This window comes from Cynara cardunculus (genome assembly GCF_001531365.2).
Source record: "Cynara cardunculus var. scolymus isolate 2C chromosome LG 1, CcrdV1, whole genome shotgun sequence".
Classification (NCBI taxonomy): Eukaryota; Viridiplantae; Streptophyta; class Magnoliopsida; order Asterales; family Asteraceae; genus Cynara; species Cynara cardunculus.
The window spans coordinates 42126124-42140390 of NC_037528.1; the positions used below are offsets into that span (position 1 = coordinate 42126124).

Genomic DNA, 14267 nt, shown 5'->3' on the forward strand with positions numbered 1-14267 from the left:
CTCAGTGTATGATCGCTGGAACTGAAATTACAGACACAGAAATACATCGAAAGGAAAAAGGGATTATCATCAAATCACTAAGAGAGAGGATCAACAACTTTTTCTATACTTTTACAAGAGATGAAAAATGAAGCTAACAGTCGTCCTTAGGACGGTGAGAAGAAGAAGAAGAAGAAGAAGAAGAAGAAGAAGAAGCCTAGCGACTTTCTTAGACTTACACTCACTAGCAAAGTGTCATTTCTTTTCATAGGTATAGCTAGTAACTGTAGCCCTGTCAACCGAAATTGATTTGGCTTGTCAAGGAGGGCATAACTTGTGTTTCCATGAAAGTTAGTTTTTTGGCAAACCTTCTAAGAATTAGTTAGAAGAGCAGTGACTCATCATGCTCTGAAAGAACAGAGAGTGATATCTTCAGGAGCACATAGTTGAAGAGTGGATTCAGTGATGGTAGGAGGAATAGGGATGTCAGGAGATCTAGTCTCTGAAAAAGCAAAACTAAAGGATAGCTTTTGGTATCCCTTACTAGATTATTTTTCAGATCCTTAGACTGCTCGTGATTCATCAAGGTGCCGAAAAGAGCACCTAGTGACATATTTGTAGGTCTTTTGAAGTTTTGAGACACATTGAATAACTGTCCTAAGGTTCAAGAAGACATTCTAATTTTTTTTTTCAGTATCTTAGAATTAAAATATTCCCTATCAACAGTATTTAGATCTATTAGAAGATAAAGATTCATTTTTACCACAAATGAACATCTCGTATTATCTTACCAAATTTATCTTTATAGATTCTTGTACCTCAGTTGTACCTTCATATTGAAAGGTGAGGGCTTCCTATACTTCCTTCGCAGATCTGAAGTTCATTATACAGTACCATGGCAATGACATATTTTATGTTGGTGTTGATGGCCATTTTCTTGATATCATTTTCAATCTACTAATGAAGAAACTTCCAACTATACATTCAGGAGTATTTGGATGAGTAGCCATGGGAGGTACAACTTCGGTTGTAACAAAAGGAACAAAAGGACCATCTCTAATGTAATGGGCGATAACAGGATCCACACCCTCAAAAAAATAAAAAAGGACATGCAATTCTGGAGAAAAGTTATCTCTGCTAAATCTAGGAGGTTTTGCAAGAGAGTCATTGTCGTGATAGTTGTTGCTATCCATAATAGGATTAGTTTAGAAAAAGAGAAGAAAAGAAACACTAATCTGATACCATTTCTTGGTTCCAAGAGGATTAACAAGGCTTAAAACAGTTTGTAGAGAGAGGATTGAATACAAACATCGTTTATTTCATTTTTTAAAATTGGTTTATTGATTATAGAGAAGAATCAATATAGATGAATTTACATATTGTTGTGGAATACGAAAAGGATATAATCCTAATCCAAACAATCTTACGTTAGAACTTGGAGCGCTTAGAATCTCTGAAGAACTTAAGTAGAAAAATCACGCAGGTTTTTCTTGCATATAACTCATAGAGAGAAGGAAGAAGGAAGATATTAACGGTATTCAGAAAGATGGTCTTCTCAATTATTTATATCATGTGCATTAAATGCATGCATTATGTACAATCCACGTGTCATGAGGAAAGTGGCTGGAGGGTACTACTTGTTAAAAGCAAAACAATCTTTGGGTACTCATGAACAGTGCTTTAGGGGAGTTGGTAGATGTGTGGTAAAGCATATCATAGTGTACCACAAACTCTGATTGAAGCATGGGGGAGTTTGACTTATGCAAGTGAGGATAAGACAAAAACTTGATAAACAAGATTCTGAATCAGCTTGGAAGAGGTCGTTAAGGACTTCTTCAAATAGGTTGTTATCACTAAATGCCGCTTCATAACATCAACATCCTATCTTTATCTTCAACTACTCTTTGACATCCCTGAAGTCTCTTTTGATGTGAGTCTTATCTTGGAGAAAACTTAAGTTCTAAAAACATATTTAAATAACTCAACAATCACTGAATAGACTCAATTGTTGTTGTATTTTCAAATGGAACTTACATAAAGAAGTAAACACTAAGTAATAAGGATCATCATCAAATCACTAAGAGGGATTAAGATCAACACCTCATAACGGTTGCTAACAGACGGTGTTGACTCTAAGGACCCTATTTGTTGTAAAACTAACAACTTATGTCGAAAACATAAAATTGAAAAGTTATGGACCATCAATGTAAATAGTTTGTTTTAAGGACCAAATCCAAATTTTGAGCAAACCATATGTACCAACAACGTAATTCACTCTAACATTGGGTTCTCGAATTTGAGGAGAAGAGAAAAAAATAACTAGAGGAAAAAGAGAGAAAAGGAAATTTTATTTATTTATTTGTGTGCTCAATTAGGAAGGAAAATAAAAGAAAGAAATATTTTTTCATGTTCACGAAGAGATAAGAAGGAAAAGAAATATGTTATTTGTAAAAAATATGTCCTTTAAAAATATGTCATTTGTAATAAAATGTCAGATAACTTATACTTTTAATAATATTTTAAAAAAGTTTAGTTTCTTTTCTTTCTATTCATTCTCTTTCCTCATATATTTGAAAGAAAAGTTTTAACAAAGAGAAATGCCAAGCGGTTTCGAAAACATAACACAAGAACTAAATCAAATTTTTTTTATATTTAATATATTTCGTCCAACAATTTAAAAGTGCAAGGGGATTTTGTGTATTTTTCTCAAAATAAGAGAATCTAAAGCTCCTCCTCAACCATATCAGCCAAGAATAACTTTACGTACATTCTACTGGTAGTGCGAACCCCTGTCCACTTGCTATATATTGGCGTAGAGAGAGAGAGGGAGTGAGGGAGAGAGGGGGGATACTTCCAGAAATCATATCCACACAAACCCATACTCAAAAAAGTAAACAATCAAGGCAGCCGCACACACGTCAATGAGATAAACAATCTTTTCTTCTCATTCTACTTCGCTACATCAATTATAGTCCATAACCCGTTTGTCAAAATGCCCTAAAGAAACCATAAAGAAACGCAAAGAAAGGGGGAAGACAAAAGCCAAAGCAGCTTTTATTTCTTTTATTCAAGTATGCGTCTCTGTCTTTGTTGCGGCCTGCGGGTGTGAGGAAGGACATTGTCTATGTGAGTTGTTGATGAGGTAGAATCTGGTGAACTTAGCTGTCAAAGTTCAAACTCCATTGTAATACATCTTCTTCCTTATCATCAGTCTCCATCTCCAGCTTCTTATTTTTCTCTTCAACCCACAAAAGATACCTGTAGAATTGTTTATTTGTATATAGCAAATCGATTCGTGTTCGTCATAATATACTTTTTTTTTCATTTTAGTTGTTGGGTCACACCTAATTCTTGGTACAATCTCAACTACCCTGATCTGTTTTCCCCTTTTTTACAATTTTCTCCTTTTTTACAAGGTTGTAATTGATTTCCATCCACAACTTGGTGCTTGTTACAAACCCATTTCAATGATTTCTTTGATGCTGTCATCCTCTCTGAGAATCTAATCTGATCCACATGCCCACTGATTTTGGTGTCAGAGCACCCATATAGATCTGACTCTCTCTCTCTCCCTTTGGTTGGCGAAAGAGGTGAATCTTGAGCCCTCTGTGTGTGTGTGTGTGTAAATCTTCAATCTTGATACTGTGCATTAATCCCAAGCGTGTGTGTCCATAAGCAACATCTTGAGCCCTCTGTGTGTGTGTGTGTAAATCTTCAATCTTGATACTGTGTATTAATCCCAAACGTGTGTGTCGATAAGCAACATATGCCTCCATCGAAGCATTGACAAAGGAAAACCAAGAAACTTTCCTCTGGTTTCGAGTTCTTATCCGAGAAGACGAGGCCCACGCTGGGTTCCGGTGGGCTTCGTCTGAACAACACAGAAAGATCCTTCTCCCTCCACTTTGAAGTTGTGATTTTTGTTTGTGGGTACTTGCCTCTCATATTCGATCCCTATATCTTGCCCTTTCTTTATCATAAGTAAAGGATAAGAGGTCGGCCTTTTTTAAGATGCTTTTTATCTTCGTTACTTGCTTCTCCTTCATACTCTTTTTTAGGTACTCTCTTCCCATCAAACCACTTCCACCTTGGGCTTGTGAGATGAGATTACTCTCTTTCTATTTCTGGAAAGATTTATCCATCCTGTTCCCCTCTGCCAAATTTTTGAAGAAAACCCTCTCCATAAACTTCAATTCTTATATGTTTTCAACAAAGACTACTAAAAAGATTAATACTCTTTCAAGGAACACCGAAAGTATGATGACAGAAGGGACAGGGCAAGAAAAGGTGGAGGAGATGTCTGTGTTGGATTTGCCCAATTTGGCATTGGAATGCATTCTTGAGAGGCTTGAACCTGATGGGCTTTGTAAGATGGCTTGTGTTTGTACTTATTTAAAAGACATGTGTTTGAGTGATCACCTTTGGGAAGGCCATATGAAGAAGAGATGGGGTAGAATTATTGGTTCTACTGCCTACAAGGAATGGCAACTGCATATTGCCTCTAGAAAGGAATCAAATTGCTTTCTTGCTGGTGAAAAAGGAAGAGGTCTTCTGATGGGTTATTTGTCAAAACTCTGGCCTGTTATGTTAGTTAGATCTAGCTCCAGTAATCATGGCGATAGCAAGAAGATGAAGATTTCTTCTCCTCAGCCACCCATTGATTCGATAGTGTCTTGCTATCGGGCCCTTGAGACCGGAAAGTTTTGGTTTCCTGCTCAGATCTTCAACCGTGAGGTATCATTGTTTCTTAGTTGTTTTACTTGAAAAATTCAACTGATCCAAGTAAATTTTTCGGTTCATTGTTGATCTTTATTGGTTTCTGATGAATTTCTTGGTGTTACAACAGGATGGGCATGTAGGGTTCATGTTGTCTTGCTATGATGCTGATCTTAGCTATGATTCGCATAACGATACATTCCAGGCCAGGTAAAGTCTATAATTATTTAGAAAAATCTTGCATTATTTTGTGATCTGGGATATACAAAGTAGTTTAAGGTTTTATCCATGGCACAGATACCCGCCTCATGGGAGGAGGGCAGCGGCAATAGAGACCGGGGTGACTTGGGATAGGCTAAGGGCACCACCTGTTGATACTTCACCTCATGATCTCCATATTTCAGACTGTTTGAATGATTTACGCCCAAGAGATCACATTGAGATTCAGTGGAGAAGGAACAAACAATTTCCTTATGGTTTGTTCTTCATCCTGAATATGCTATTTAATTATTAAAGAGGTCATAACCTGCCTGAGTAATTCTCTAATCTTCATATACGAAATGAAACTAAACATGATTATATTTGTCTACTTTTTCCTTGATTCGAGATCGTAGGGTGGCTGGAGAAGTGCCACTATAAATGGTTTTGTGTCAAGAATGGTGACATCCTCTAATATTGTATGCAATATTTTTTATTATAAAAATGAAAAACAAATGCCCTTTACAATATGACGCATTTGTTGGCTGCAATTAACTTAATTTAGGTGGCACTTGGAATCCATTTTTTTGGTCTTGTTCTAAAGTTCTCTTATTTCAATAATACCAATAATTCTCACCCACTTTACTTTTTAAAAGTGATAAAAAGTTCCCCTCATCCTTGGATGGCTGTGTCAAAGTTTGGTAGATAGCTGTGTCAAAAATGATAATTTGTTCTTTAAGATAAGAAGCTTTCTTGATTCTTCTTTGAAGTTTAAACTATACCTTAAAAAAAAATCTTTTCATGTCAATCCTATCCCAGTGGATGGTCTAAAAAGATCTTTAAATTTGTGTTCTTGCAGGCTGGTGGTATGGTGTTGTAGGTCACTTAGAAGCATGTGATGGTAACGGCAGCTACTGCCATTGCCATGAAAGTGGTGAGTTTGTATTAACTTTCTTCTTGTGAAAATACATATCAACGTACATAATTTTCTTCGATTAGTGTATATGCTTATGAATTGTACATCATTACATGTCTTAAAATCAAAACAGATGTGTTGGTCCATTGTACAAGGCAAAATATGTAAAACATTGTAGACCCAAGTGTTGGAGTGAAAAGTTTTGATTAAATATTTGTGTTGGGTCACTTGGTAGGTGGTTGGAGTTCAATTTAGTACTCCCTCTGTCTGAAAAAAGAGTTCAATTTTGTTTTTGAAAATTGGAGTTTGGTACTTGTATGCAAAAATTGTTTCAAAAAAGAAAAGAAGAATTGAGTGCAAATATTTATCTCCAAGTGTAAGTATTTTCACTTTCGACTTCAAGCAAATTAACATTGTATCAACTTGTTTGCTATACAGTAACTCATATGACAATTAGAAGTCAATTATGGACTCTTTTATCAAGACAAAAGGAGTCTTATTGGAGTCCTCACATACAACTGCTCTACTCTTTGGGGTCTGTGTACATGTCAACCTCCAGATCCCACCTTTGGGTGGGGATATACTGGGCTCGTTTGATTTATTAAGACAAGAGGGAGTATTGTACTTTTCTTTATTCTCTAGGCAATAGGAATACCAACAACCTTATAACTAGAAGACCCTTCATATTCAATGTTCATTGCATCATATGGGATACGTGATGTGCCTAATGTCATCCATGTAGAAACAGCCAAGCGTGTCCGCCGATTCAAGATAGTGTAAAATTGATAGTTGAGAAATCTCTTGCCATTTAAGATGGACATCTTTAATCATGTGGCCATGTTCAGTACAACATTCTGATTCTAACAAGGCCCATATCTTGATTAACATCAATGGTTGTAGGCAGATGTCACCTTTAAAATGGTCCCATAAGATGTATCCTTATCAGTTTGTCATGATCTTTTGAAACATTGCATCTGGTTTTGTCAACCGAGTATGGACCACGGTGTCTGTATGCCAATCACACACACTAAAAAATTAGTGTTCCCTTTAAGTCTCTGATGTGAAGCTATAATGATTCAACTTGTAGATGCAATTATATTGTCGGTTTTCTTTTCCTTTGGTTTAATTATCATTCTGTGGGATCGAACCTTGGATCAATTATGCCATTGTCACCTTTTAGGTCATGGGAACAGCCTCTTTAGTGCAACCGAAAAGTTTTTGCCAACCCTCACAAAAATTAGGAATCTTCATGTACCATGATGGTTTCGTTTCTCCCCTCACCCCAGAAAATAACAAAATAAACACACGCATGCACACGGAAAGTTTTGATAAGTTTTAAAAATGATGTCTCTTATTTTGCACACTTCTCATGAGCCACGGGTGTTCATGAAAACAACTGCACTACTCTTTGAGGGCTGATGTTAGGTCTACGTACATTTTAACCATTATTACCCACCTTCAGGTGGGATATACTGGGCTCGTTTTATTTGATTTGGTTTTATTTCTTATCCAATTATTTGTGATCTTTGCTGATGAAAAAGTATACATGTGTTGATAGATGCTGTGGTGCTGGAGTTCAACCAGTATGCTCCTGGTTCACGATGGAGACATACGATGATCAACAGGAGACACCATCGTGAGGAAGGAAATGAAGCTGATGGATTTTATGGTGGAATCCGAAAACTATATAGTAAAGACGAGATCTCTATGTGGCAACAATTTTGGCCTGCCGAAATCTTGGAATAATAATAGAGGTCAACTAAATGTATTACTAGATTACCACAAATTTGGTAGCAAGTAGAAGCTTAGGTATCTTAGAATTATATATATTTTTTTCATGGCTGGTCGAAGATTTAGAACAGCCATAATATTGGTATGATTCAAATGTGAAAATAATTCATATAAACTTCTTTGCATTGTGTACTCATCTTGGCTATCAACCTACAATCGATGAGATTCTCTTTTTGCCTATATGTTGTTCATAAACATTACCTGAAAGAATATAAGTAAACTATGAAATCTTGCATGTTTGCTTCATCGAGACGGTTTGGTTTCATGCTTTACGATAGCCATTTTGGCATCTACAGATTCTTTTTTCCTCCGGTTTGTCTTGAATGGGAGGCTCAATCGCTTGAAGTAACTTATCTTCGACATCGTCATTATTTCTCTTGTCTGTTTGCTGTCACTGGTTTCCTTCTTTAAAGATGCATATCTAAGCAAAACTGACTTCATTTTCTGCATCTTTGATTCTGTACAGGTCAGCTCACTTCGCTTAACGGGCTTTACAGGTTTCTTCAGCCAGAGCCTTTTCATCATGGTTTGGCCTGCCGGTCTTTGCACCTCAGTCCTGTTGACCATGGTTTGACTCCGAACCCATCTCGAGTATATCGAGCCTTTGCGATCCATAATCTCGGTTACCATTGGTTTCTTTATGGTCAAGTCTGTGTCGGGCCTCGTGTGTTGTGGTTGCTCTTGGTACCAGTCTTGCCTAGTACGGTTCCTGAACGGTGAATATGATCTAGATCGCCTATGGACACTCCTCCGTCCTTCAGTTTCTTCACTGACCTTCTCCAAAGCAATCATGAAAGGGTCAAAACCGTCATTCCATAACGGTCTCCTCATGCGTGAGGTCAACGACCTCGGGGATGTAGGAACCGAGGTCTGAAGCCGTGGAGGGAGTTTCAAAGGCAAAAACTGACCGTTACAGAAGAGCTCATCTGCAAACGCCATGGTCGAAAATGAATTTGCTCGAGCAGGTAGCCTATATTCATGGTCCCATCCGGTCCCAAACTCAAACTCATCGTCATATGTCTTCTCGGCACCAGACTCGTAACCGAACGAGCCAGGGTGCACCGGGCTAGACCGCGTGCTGTAGAACTGGAGGTTTTGTGGGTTGCAACCAGTGGGAGTGGTGGGTGCACTAAGGTAGAGGGAAGGAAGAGAAACGACGTCCATTGTTGTTGTGTTGAGTGAAGAAATTGGGAAGTAGGATGAGGGTATAAGACCATTAAAGGAGGGCTGGATTTGAGGATTTAGTGGACAATTAGGTTCCTGAATTTAAGGTTGAAGAAATTCACATGTGATGACCACTTTGATTCTAAACTAATATTCAAACAGTAAAATGCTTGTGATTGTCCCTCATCACTCACTTGTTCCCATTTCAAACAGAAGTGGCATATTATTGGTGCTAATCTTATCTTGTTTTAAAGCTTTTGCTATAAGGGGCTTTTTCTTACTTCTTTTTTCAATTTAACCCTTTTTTTTAAAAAAATTCTTAATTAAGTTATCAATTAACATCTAGTTTATTGACCCACAACTATTTATTAGTGGAGAAACTTGATCATGTATTAAATCACAGTGCCAATTGATAAAGTTAATCGTTAAAAAGAGAGAGTAAATTACGGTTTTGGTCCCTGTGGTTTACATCCGACTAAGAAAAAAGTCCCTAAACTCCATTTATGTACAATTAACTTTGCATTTGATATGGAAAAGTTCCCTATATCTAACACCGTTAAAAATCAAATGTTAAGTGTGGAGGATTTTTTTTCCTTTTATATTTCTTTAATTTGCATATATTATTTTATTTATATAAAATTGGAATCTAAAAGTATATATAAGCCCCCTCCAAGAGAGAGGTCTTTGAGGGAACATTTGGGCGCCCGAATTAGAGCTCGGAAGAAAAAACCTATCGATTGTTGAAGGAAAACCCGTATTTCACCGTTAATCGTGAAATCAAGGTAAATTCTCCAAACAATTCTCAAATCTATTGATAGGATGATGTCAGTTTAGTTGCTAGAGTCCTCATATCTGATTTGGAGTCGTATGGATGGATGGAAGGCCATTGTTTTGACAAATCGGATTAAAACAATGTTTTTGGTAAAAAACCAAAAACTTCCTAGTCGAGTTTGAGACTCAATTCTGAACGATTTTGGTTGATTTTTGTTTCTATAGTTAAAGGAATCTTGTTACTTTAAACTTCGTAAAAAGAATTATGCAAAACGGTTAAGAAACAAGGTCAAACAAACCAAAAACAATCAGATTATGGATTTGCTTCTATTTGCATCTCCGTATCTCGTTGATGGTGGGTCGTGCTTGATCAAGGAAAAAGTAGATGGTGTACCTTGAAGTGCAGAAGGTGGGGCGATGGTCTTGGGTTTCTCCACGGGGTTCCTTGCATCTCCAGCTCTCTCCAATGAGACACGTAACAGTTTAGCTCTTGTTTCGACGCTGGCTACTTACCACAAGTTGGAAGCCATCTAGTCGACTTTTAAACCGATTTTCAAGGGTTTTCTCCTCATTTCTCCACCCCTCATCCTCTTCATTTAGATGATTTTTGGAGCTCAAATATTCATTTTTAGGACTCTCCAAGTATGTATCGATGATTGGGAAACTCCATTTGAGAAATCAAACTTAAATCTTGCAAGATCTTTAAGATGTAGTTTTTGGGTATTTTAAGATATAGTTCGGGTTTTATTGTGGATCTCATTTTATGTGGGTTTTGTTTCCTTTTGTGTTTAAATGGTAGTCATGAGAAATTTCTTGGAGGTTTCTCCTTATGGATCTCAAGCCTTCATCAATGGAAGCTAGAGTTTGGTTTGGGTACTAGGTGTAACTAAACCTAGCAAGGTGCATTTCAAGTAATATGCTTCATTATCACTTTTGTAAACAAGATAAATCTTTTACATCATACATATACTTAAATATCATATTAATAATATCCATGCATGCCTTTATAATAGTGTCGGTGTGTGTGTGTTTCTTGAGTGAGTTACTGCATAAAGTTATCTGGAGAAGATTCTGTGTTATTATTTGAAGTTGTTGTTGTGTGATCCATCTTCAAATACGTGCATATAAGGTAAGTTTTGTTATTAAATTTTTATATATGGATATTTGAAATACATGAATTTTGGTTGATGTTTTTATGGAGGAATGGAAACTGTTTTTGACAGTTGTTTTGAGTATTATTAATCTGGGTTTAAAGTTGTTTTGATAATATAAAGAGGAATATGTTTCTTTCAAAACAGTTGAGATGAGTATTCTATTTTTGAAAGAATATTAATTTGAGATTGGAAAATGGATTAAAAGAACTAATGGTTCTTGAGTTCAAAGTTTCTGATATGAAACTGTTTTGAGGCCATTGTTGGCTAAAACTACAAATTTATCTGTAGATTTGATGAAGGAATAATAGTGGCATATCAAGAAGAGATGTACCTTGAAATAAGGGTGACATATCAAGGAAAGGTGTACGATGGGATAAGGGTGGCATATCAAGGAGAGGTGTACCATGGGATAAGGGTGACATATCAAGGAGATGTGTACATTTTGGATAAGGTTGACATTTGTATGTGTATGGTTATTACCTTAGCTCTTGTTGTTATATCCATAAGATTACGATGGTTTTGCATCAACATTTCTTTGTGACATGAAGACTTAGAAATATTGCTCTTATTGACATAATAGCAATGACGCTTTTGAGAAGGAAAAATTGCTTATAGCCAGAGGCTTTAATTACTTGTGCCTTTGATTAAGAATGTTTGAGAATAAATAGGATGATGTACTTAATTTTATTTTAAAATAAGAAAAGTTGTGTGGAACCAGAATGGCTCTGTTTGTTCCTTGAATGGAACCAGATGAGCCCTCGTTGTTCTTTAAATGGTACCAGAGGAGCTTTGGTTGATCTTCAAGGTTAATAAGAAGGCCTTGGTTATGATGGAAATTCTTGATTTCGTTTTCAAACCTTTATTTTGACCAGAAGCTCTGCATGTGCTATGCAGAGGCTCTATAGTTGGAATTGGAATTACATGTTTTAATTATATTATAATCTGTCGTTATACTTCTTTTTCATATTCAAACTTAGAAGCTAGAACATGGAAAAATCTTTGGCAAAGTAAGCTAGAGGAGCTCTGGTTAACACTAATATTTAACTTGGTCATATGAGAAATTCAAGTTTGTTGAGAAGTTGTTTCTATAATTCTTTATCTTTGGTTAGGTGAACCAAAGAAGCTCTAGTTGTCTAAACCTGATTTAAAGGGTGGGGGCTTGCTCTGGTTGATAAGACCAGAAGCCCTGGTTATTGGACCAGAGGGGCTTTGGTTCTTATCATTTATAAATGACCAAGTATTGCTCGATAGGGACACTTATTGGATAAAGTATTGTTTGATAACTAACTTTTACGAGTATTGTTTGATAAAATAATATTTTGATTGGAAATTAGTTTTGGTGATCTTCACCCTGTAATTGCAAAGAAAGGGTATCTCACTAGACCTTCAAGTCTAACCCTCATTTTGTCTTTTAAAATATGTATTGCAGTATCAACAGGGTCTAAGGATAATAAAGGGAAGGGGAAAGTATGATTATTTTCCTTATGTGTTTATCTGCTGTTTTGAAGATCAACCTGTGGATTGATGTATTTTGAAGATACATGTTGTGATACATGTGATAGTGCAAGAACTTCATTTTGAAACTTTTGTATTGTAAATTTTGTATATAAGTTTCTTGTACTATTGGGACCTATGTGGTGTAATATGTATTTCTTTTGAATAAAGTACATGTTTATATGCAAATATGTGAAATGGGGTGTTATATATATACAAATTACAAAAGTGATAATGAAGCATATTACTTTTTTCTGATAGAAATTAAAGAAGCACTGAGCTAGTCTATGATTTTACGTTCGTTTGTAGAAGACTCTAAACAATGTAAAATTGGGCCCAAAATTTTAGGGGCCCTGTTCAAAATCTCACGTTTAACATGCTAAATAACGGCCCTGACATGCAATATGCATCTTATGCAAGTGAAAATACAAATCATATACACATCATCATTATCTTTCACATCATACATATACTTAAATATCATATTAATAATATCAAGCCATCATAATCAACATTTTTCATATCATGCATATACTTGAATTTCATGTACATCAATACAATCAAATTATCATCATATGCATATAAACATATCACGTAAATATCATGGATAAAATACTTTGAAATGGTCATGTATATATCCTATAAAAATCACATAATGTACTCACTTTTAATCTTTGGCGTTTGATAGGTCGTTTTCTTAGAATTGCAACACACATAATAATTAATACCATTCCTAAGCATCTTAAATAATCATAACTAAATCCATTATTACTTCCTAACGATCTTAGTACGACTAACTCTTAACAATTTTTATTGGTCAACTCCCAATACCGTCATACTAACTTATATTTCACTCAAAATTTTTGTTGAAATATTATTATAAATACATATCGTCCTTATAATACTTCTTGAAGTTAATTGACATTTACATATTTTTAAATAATATGCAATACGCTACTCAGTATCTTGAAAAATAAATATTTTATCAACATGACTAAAATAAATAGCTTGGAACATAAATGATGTTTTATGGCTAAAACCTTGTTGAACCCAGATACGATACTCTTAATTGACAGAAACACAGTTTGTGTAAGATAAGAATTAAGAACAAGCAATGTATTTCAAATGATTAATCAGAATATTCAAAGATGAAAGTAAAACAGTTAATGAACTTGAATATGCCGATTGTTTTTATTGATAAAAGATGAACAATGAAAGCACAAATGTAATCTCACAGAAAAACGCGTAGAGTGTAAGTCGGTTCCTTCAGGTACATGAACCTAAGGAGGAGCCTTTCTTATATATGCGTAGGTCTAACAAACTATGCTATAAACTAGGCGTGAAACTCTTAGCTGACTGGTCTGTATCCTTATCTTTGACTTCCCTTGAATCTCGGAGCAGACTTGGTCAAGCCGCCTCAAATCTGTTAGACGCTTGTGAGAATGTCTGGGTTAACACACGCACGTTCCGTGGAGAAGGTAGCCAGAAGCTCTGCATGAACATACAGAAGCTCTGCATGTACTATGCAGAGGCTCTGGGTCTTGGAGTAGTTGCTTTAAGTCAAGCGCTTATGCTTTTTGGCGCACAAGGCTTGAGCGTTCACAAAGATAAAGCGAGGGCTCTATATGAATGGAACCTTCACTCTGAGTAAGAGCTCTGGTTCTTGATCTTCTGCATAAGAGCTATTGTATGTAAGTTATTTACGAAAGCTTTAGATGAAAAACGCTTTACCTTTCTTGCATCTAAGTTAGGTATGTTAAATTTGAAAATTTGAATTTTTATTAAAAACAGTTCAATTTATTGAATTGTATTTAATTGAAATTCGTTTAGTCAAATATCTGTATTTTTTTTAGATACAAGTCAGTGTTTCAATTTTTCTATCTGATTTTAAATTTCTTGATCGTGGGAATCTATATTTGAGGGTGAGTGTGATTTTTTTTATCTGATCATATTTTGAGGGGGGAGTGAATTTTTTTTTTATGTGTTTTGAACTAACTGTTTATATTTTTCTTACAGGTATTTTGAGTATTATCTAATTTTTGAAAGATATAGCGTTTAGAAATATAAGTGTTTGGCCGATTTAG

The 14267-nt window shown here is 35.6% G+C and overlaps 2 protein-coding genes across 4 annotated transcripts; one reads left to right on the forward strand and one right to left on the reverse strand.

The window, feature by feature from the left end:
* Positions 1 to 2841: 2841 nt before the first annotated feature.
* On the forward strand, positions 2842 to 8140 carry LOC112512131 (F-box protein At2g32560-like). Of its 3 annotated transcripts, XM_025117987.1 has the most exons (6): positions 3991 to 4713; positions 4826 to 4905; positions 4993 to 5171; positions 5753 to 5827; positions 7368 to 7563; positions 8067 to 8140. In XM_025117987.1, the coding sequence occupies exons 1-5, from the start codon at positions 3991 to 3993 to the stop codon at positions 7553 to 7555; spliced, it is 1245 nt and encodes a 414-aa protein (XP_024973755.1). In that variant the 3' UTR covers positions 7556 to 7563; positions 8067 to 8140. The 3 variants fall into 3 exon arrangements, with proteins under 3 accessions (XP_024973764.1, XP_024973747.1, XP_024973755.1); XM_025117979.1 differs by lacking the exon at positions 8067 to 8140 and having other exon boundaries at positions 2845 to 4713; positions 7368 to 7837; XM_025117996.1 differs by lacking the exons at positions 7368 to 7563; positions 8067 to 8140 and having other exon boundaries at positions 2842 to 4713; positions 4993 to 5213; positions 5753 to 5826.
* LOC112506075 lies at positions 7844 to 9110 on the reverse strand. The gene has a single exon (XM_025110102.1). It carries the CDS (start codon positions 8762 to 8764, stop codon positions 7844 to 7846), a length of 921 nt encoding a protein of 306 aa, XP_024965870.1. The 5' UTR covers positions 8765 to 9110.
* Between the last annotated feature and the right edge of the window lie 5157 nt (positions 9111 to 14267).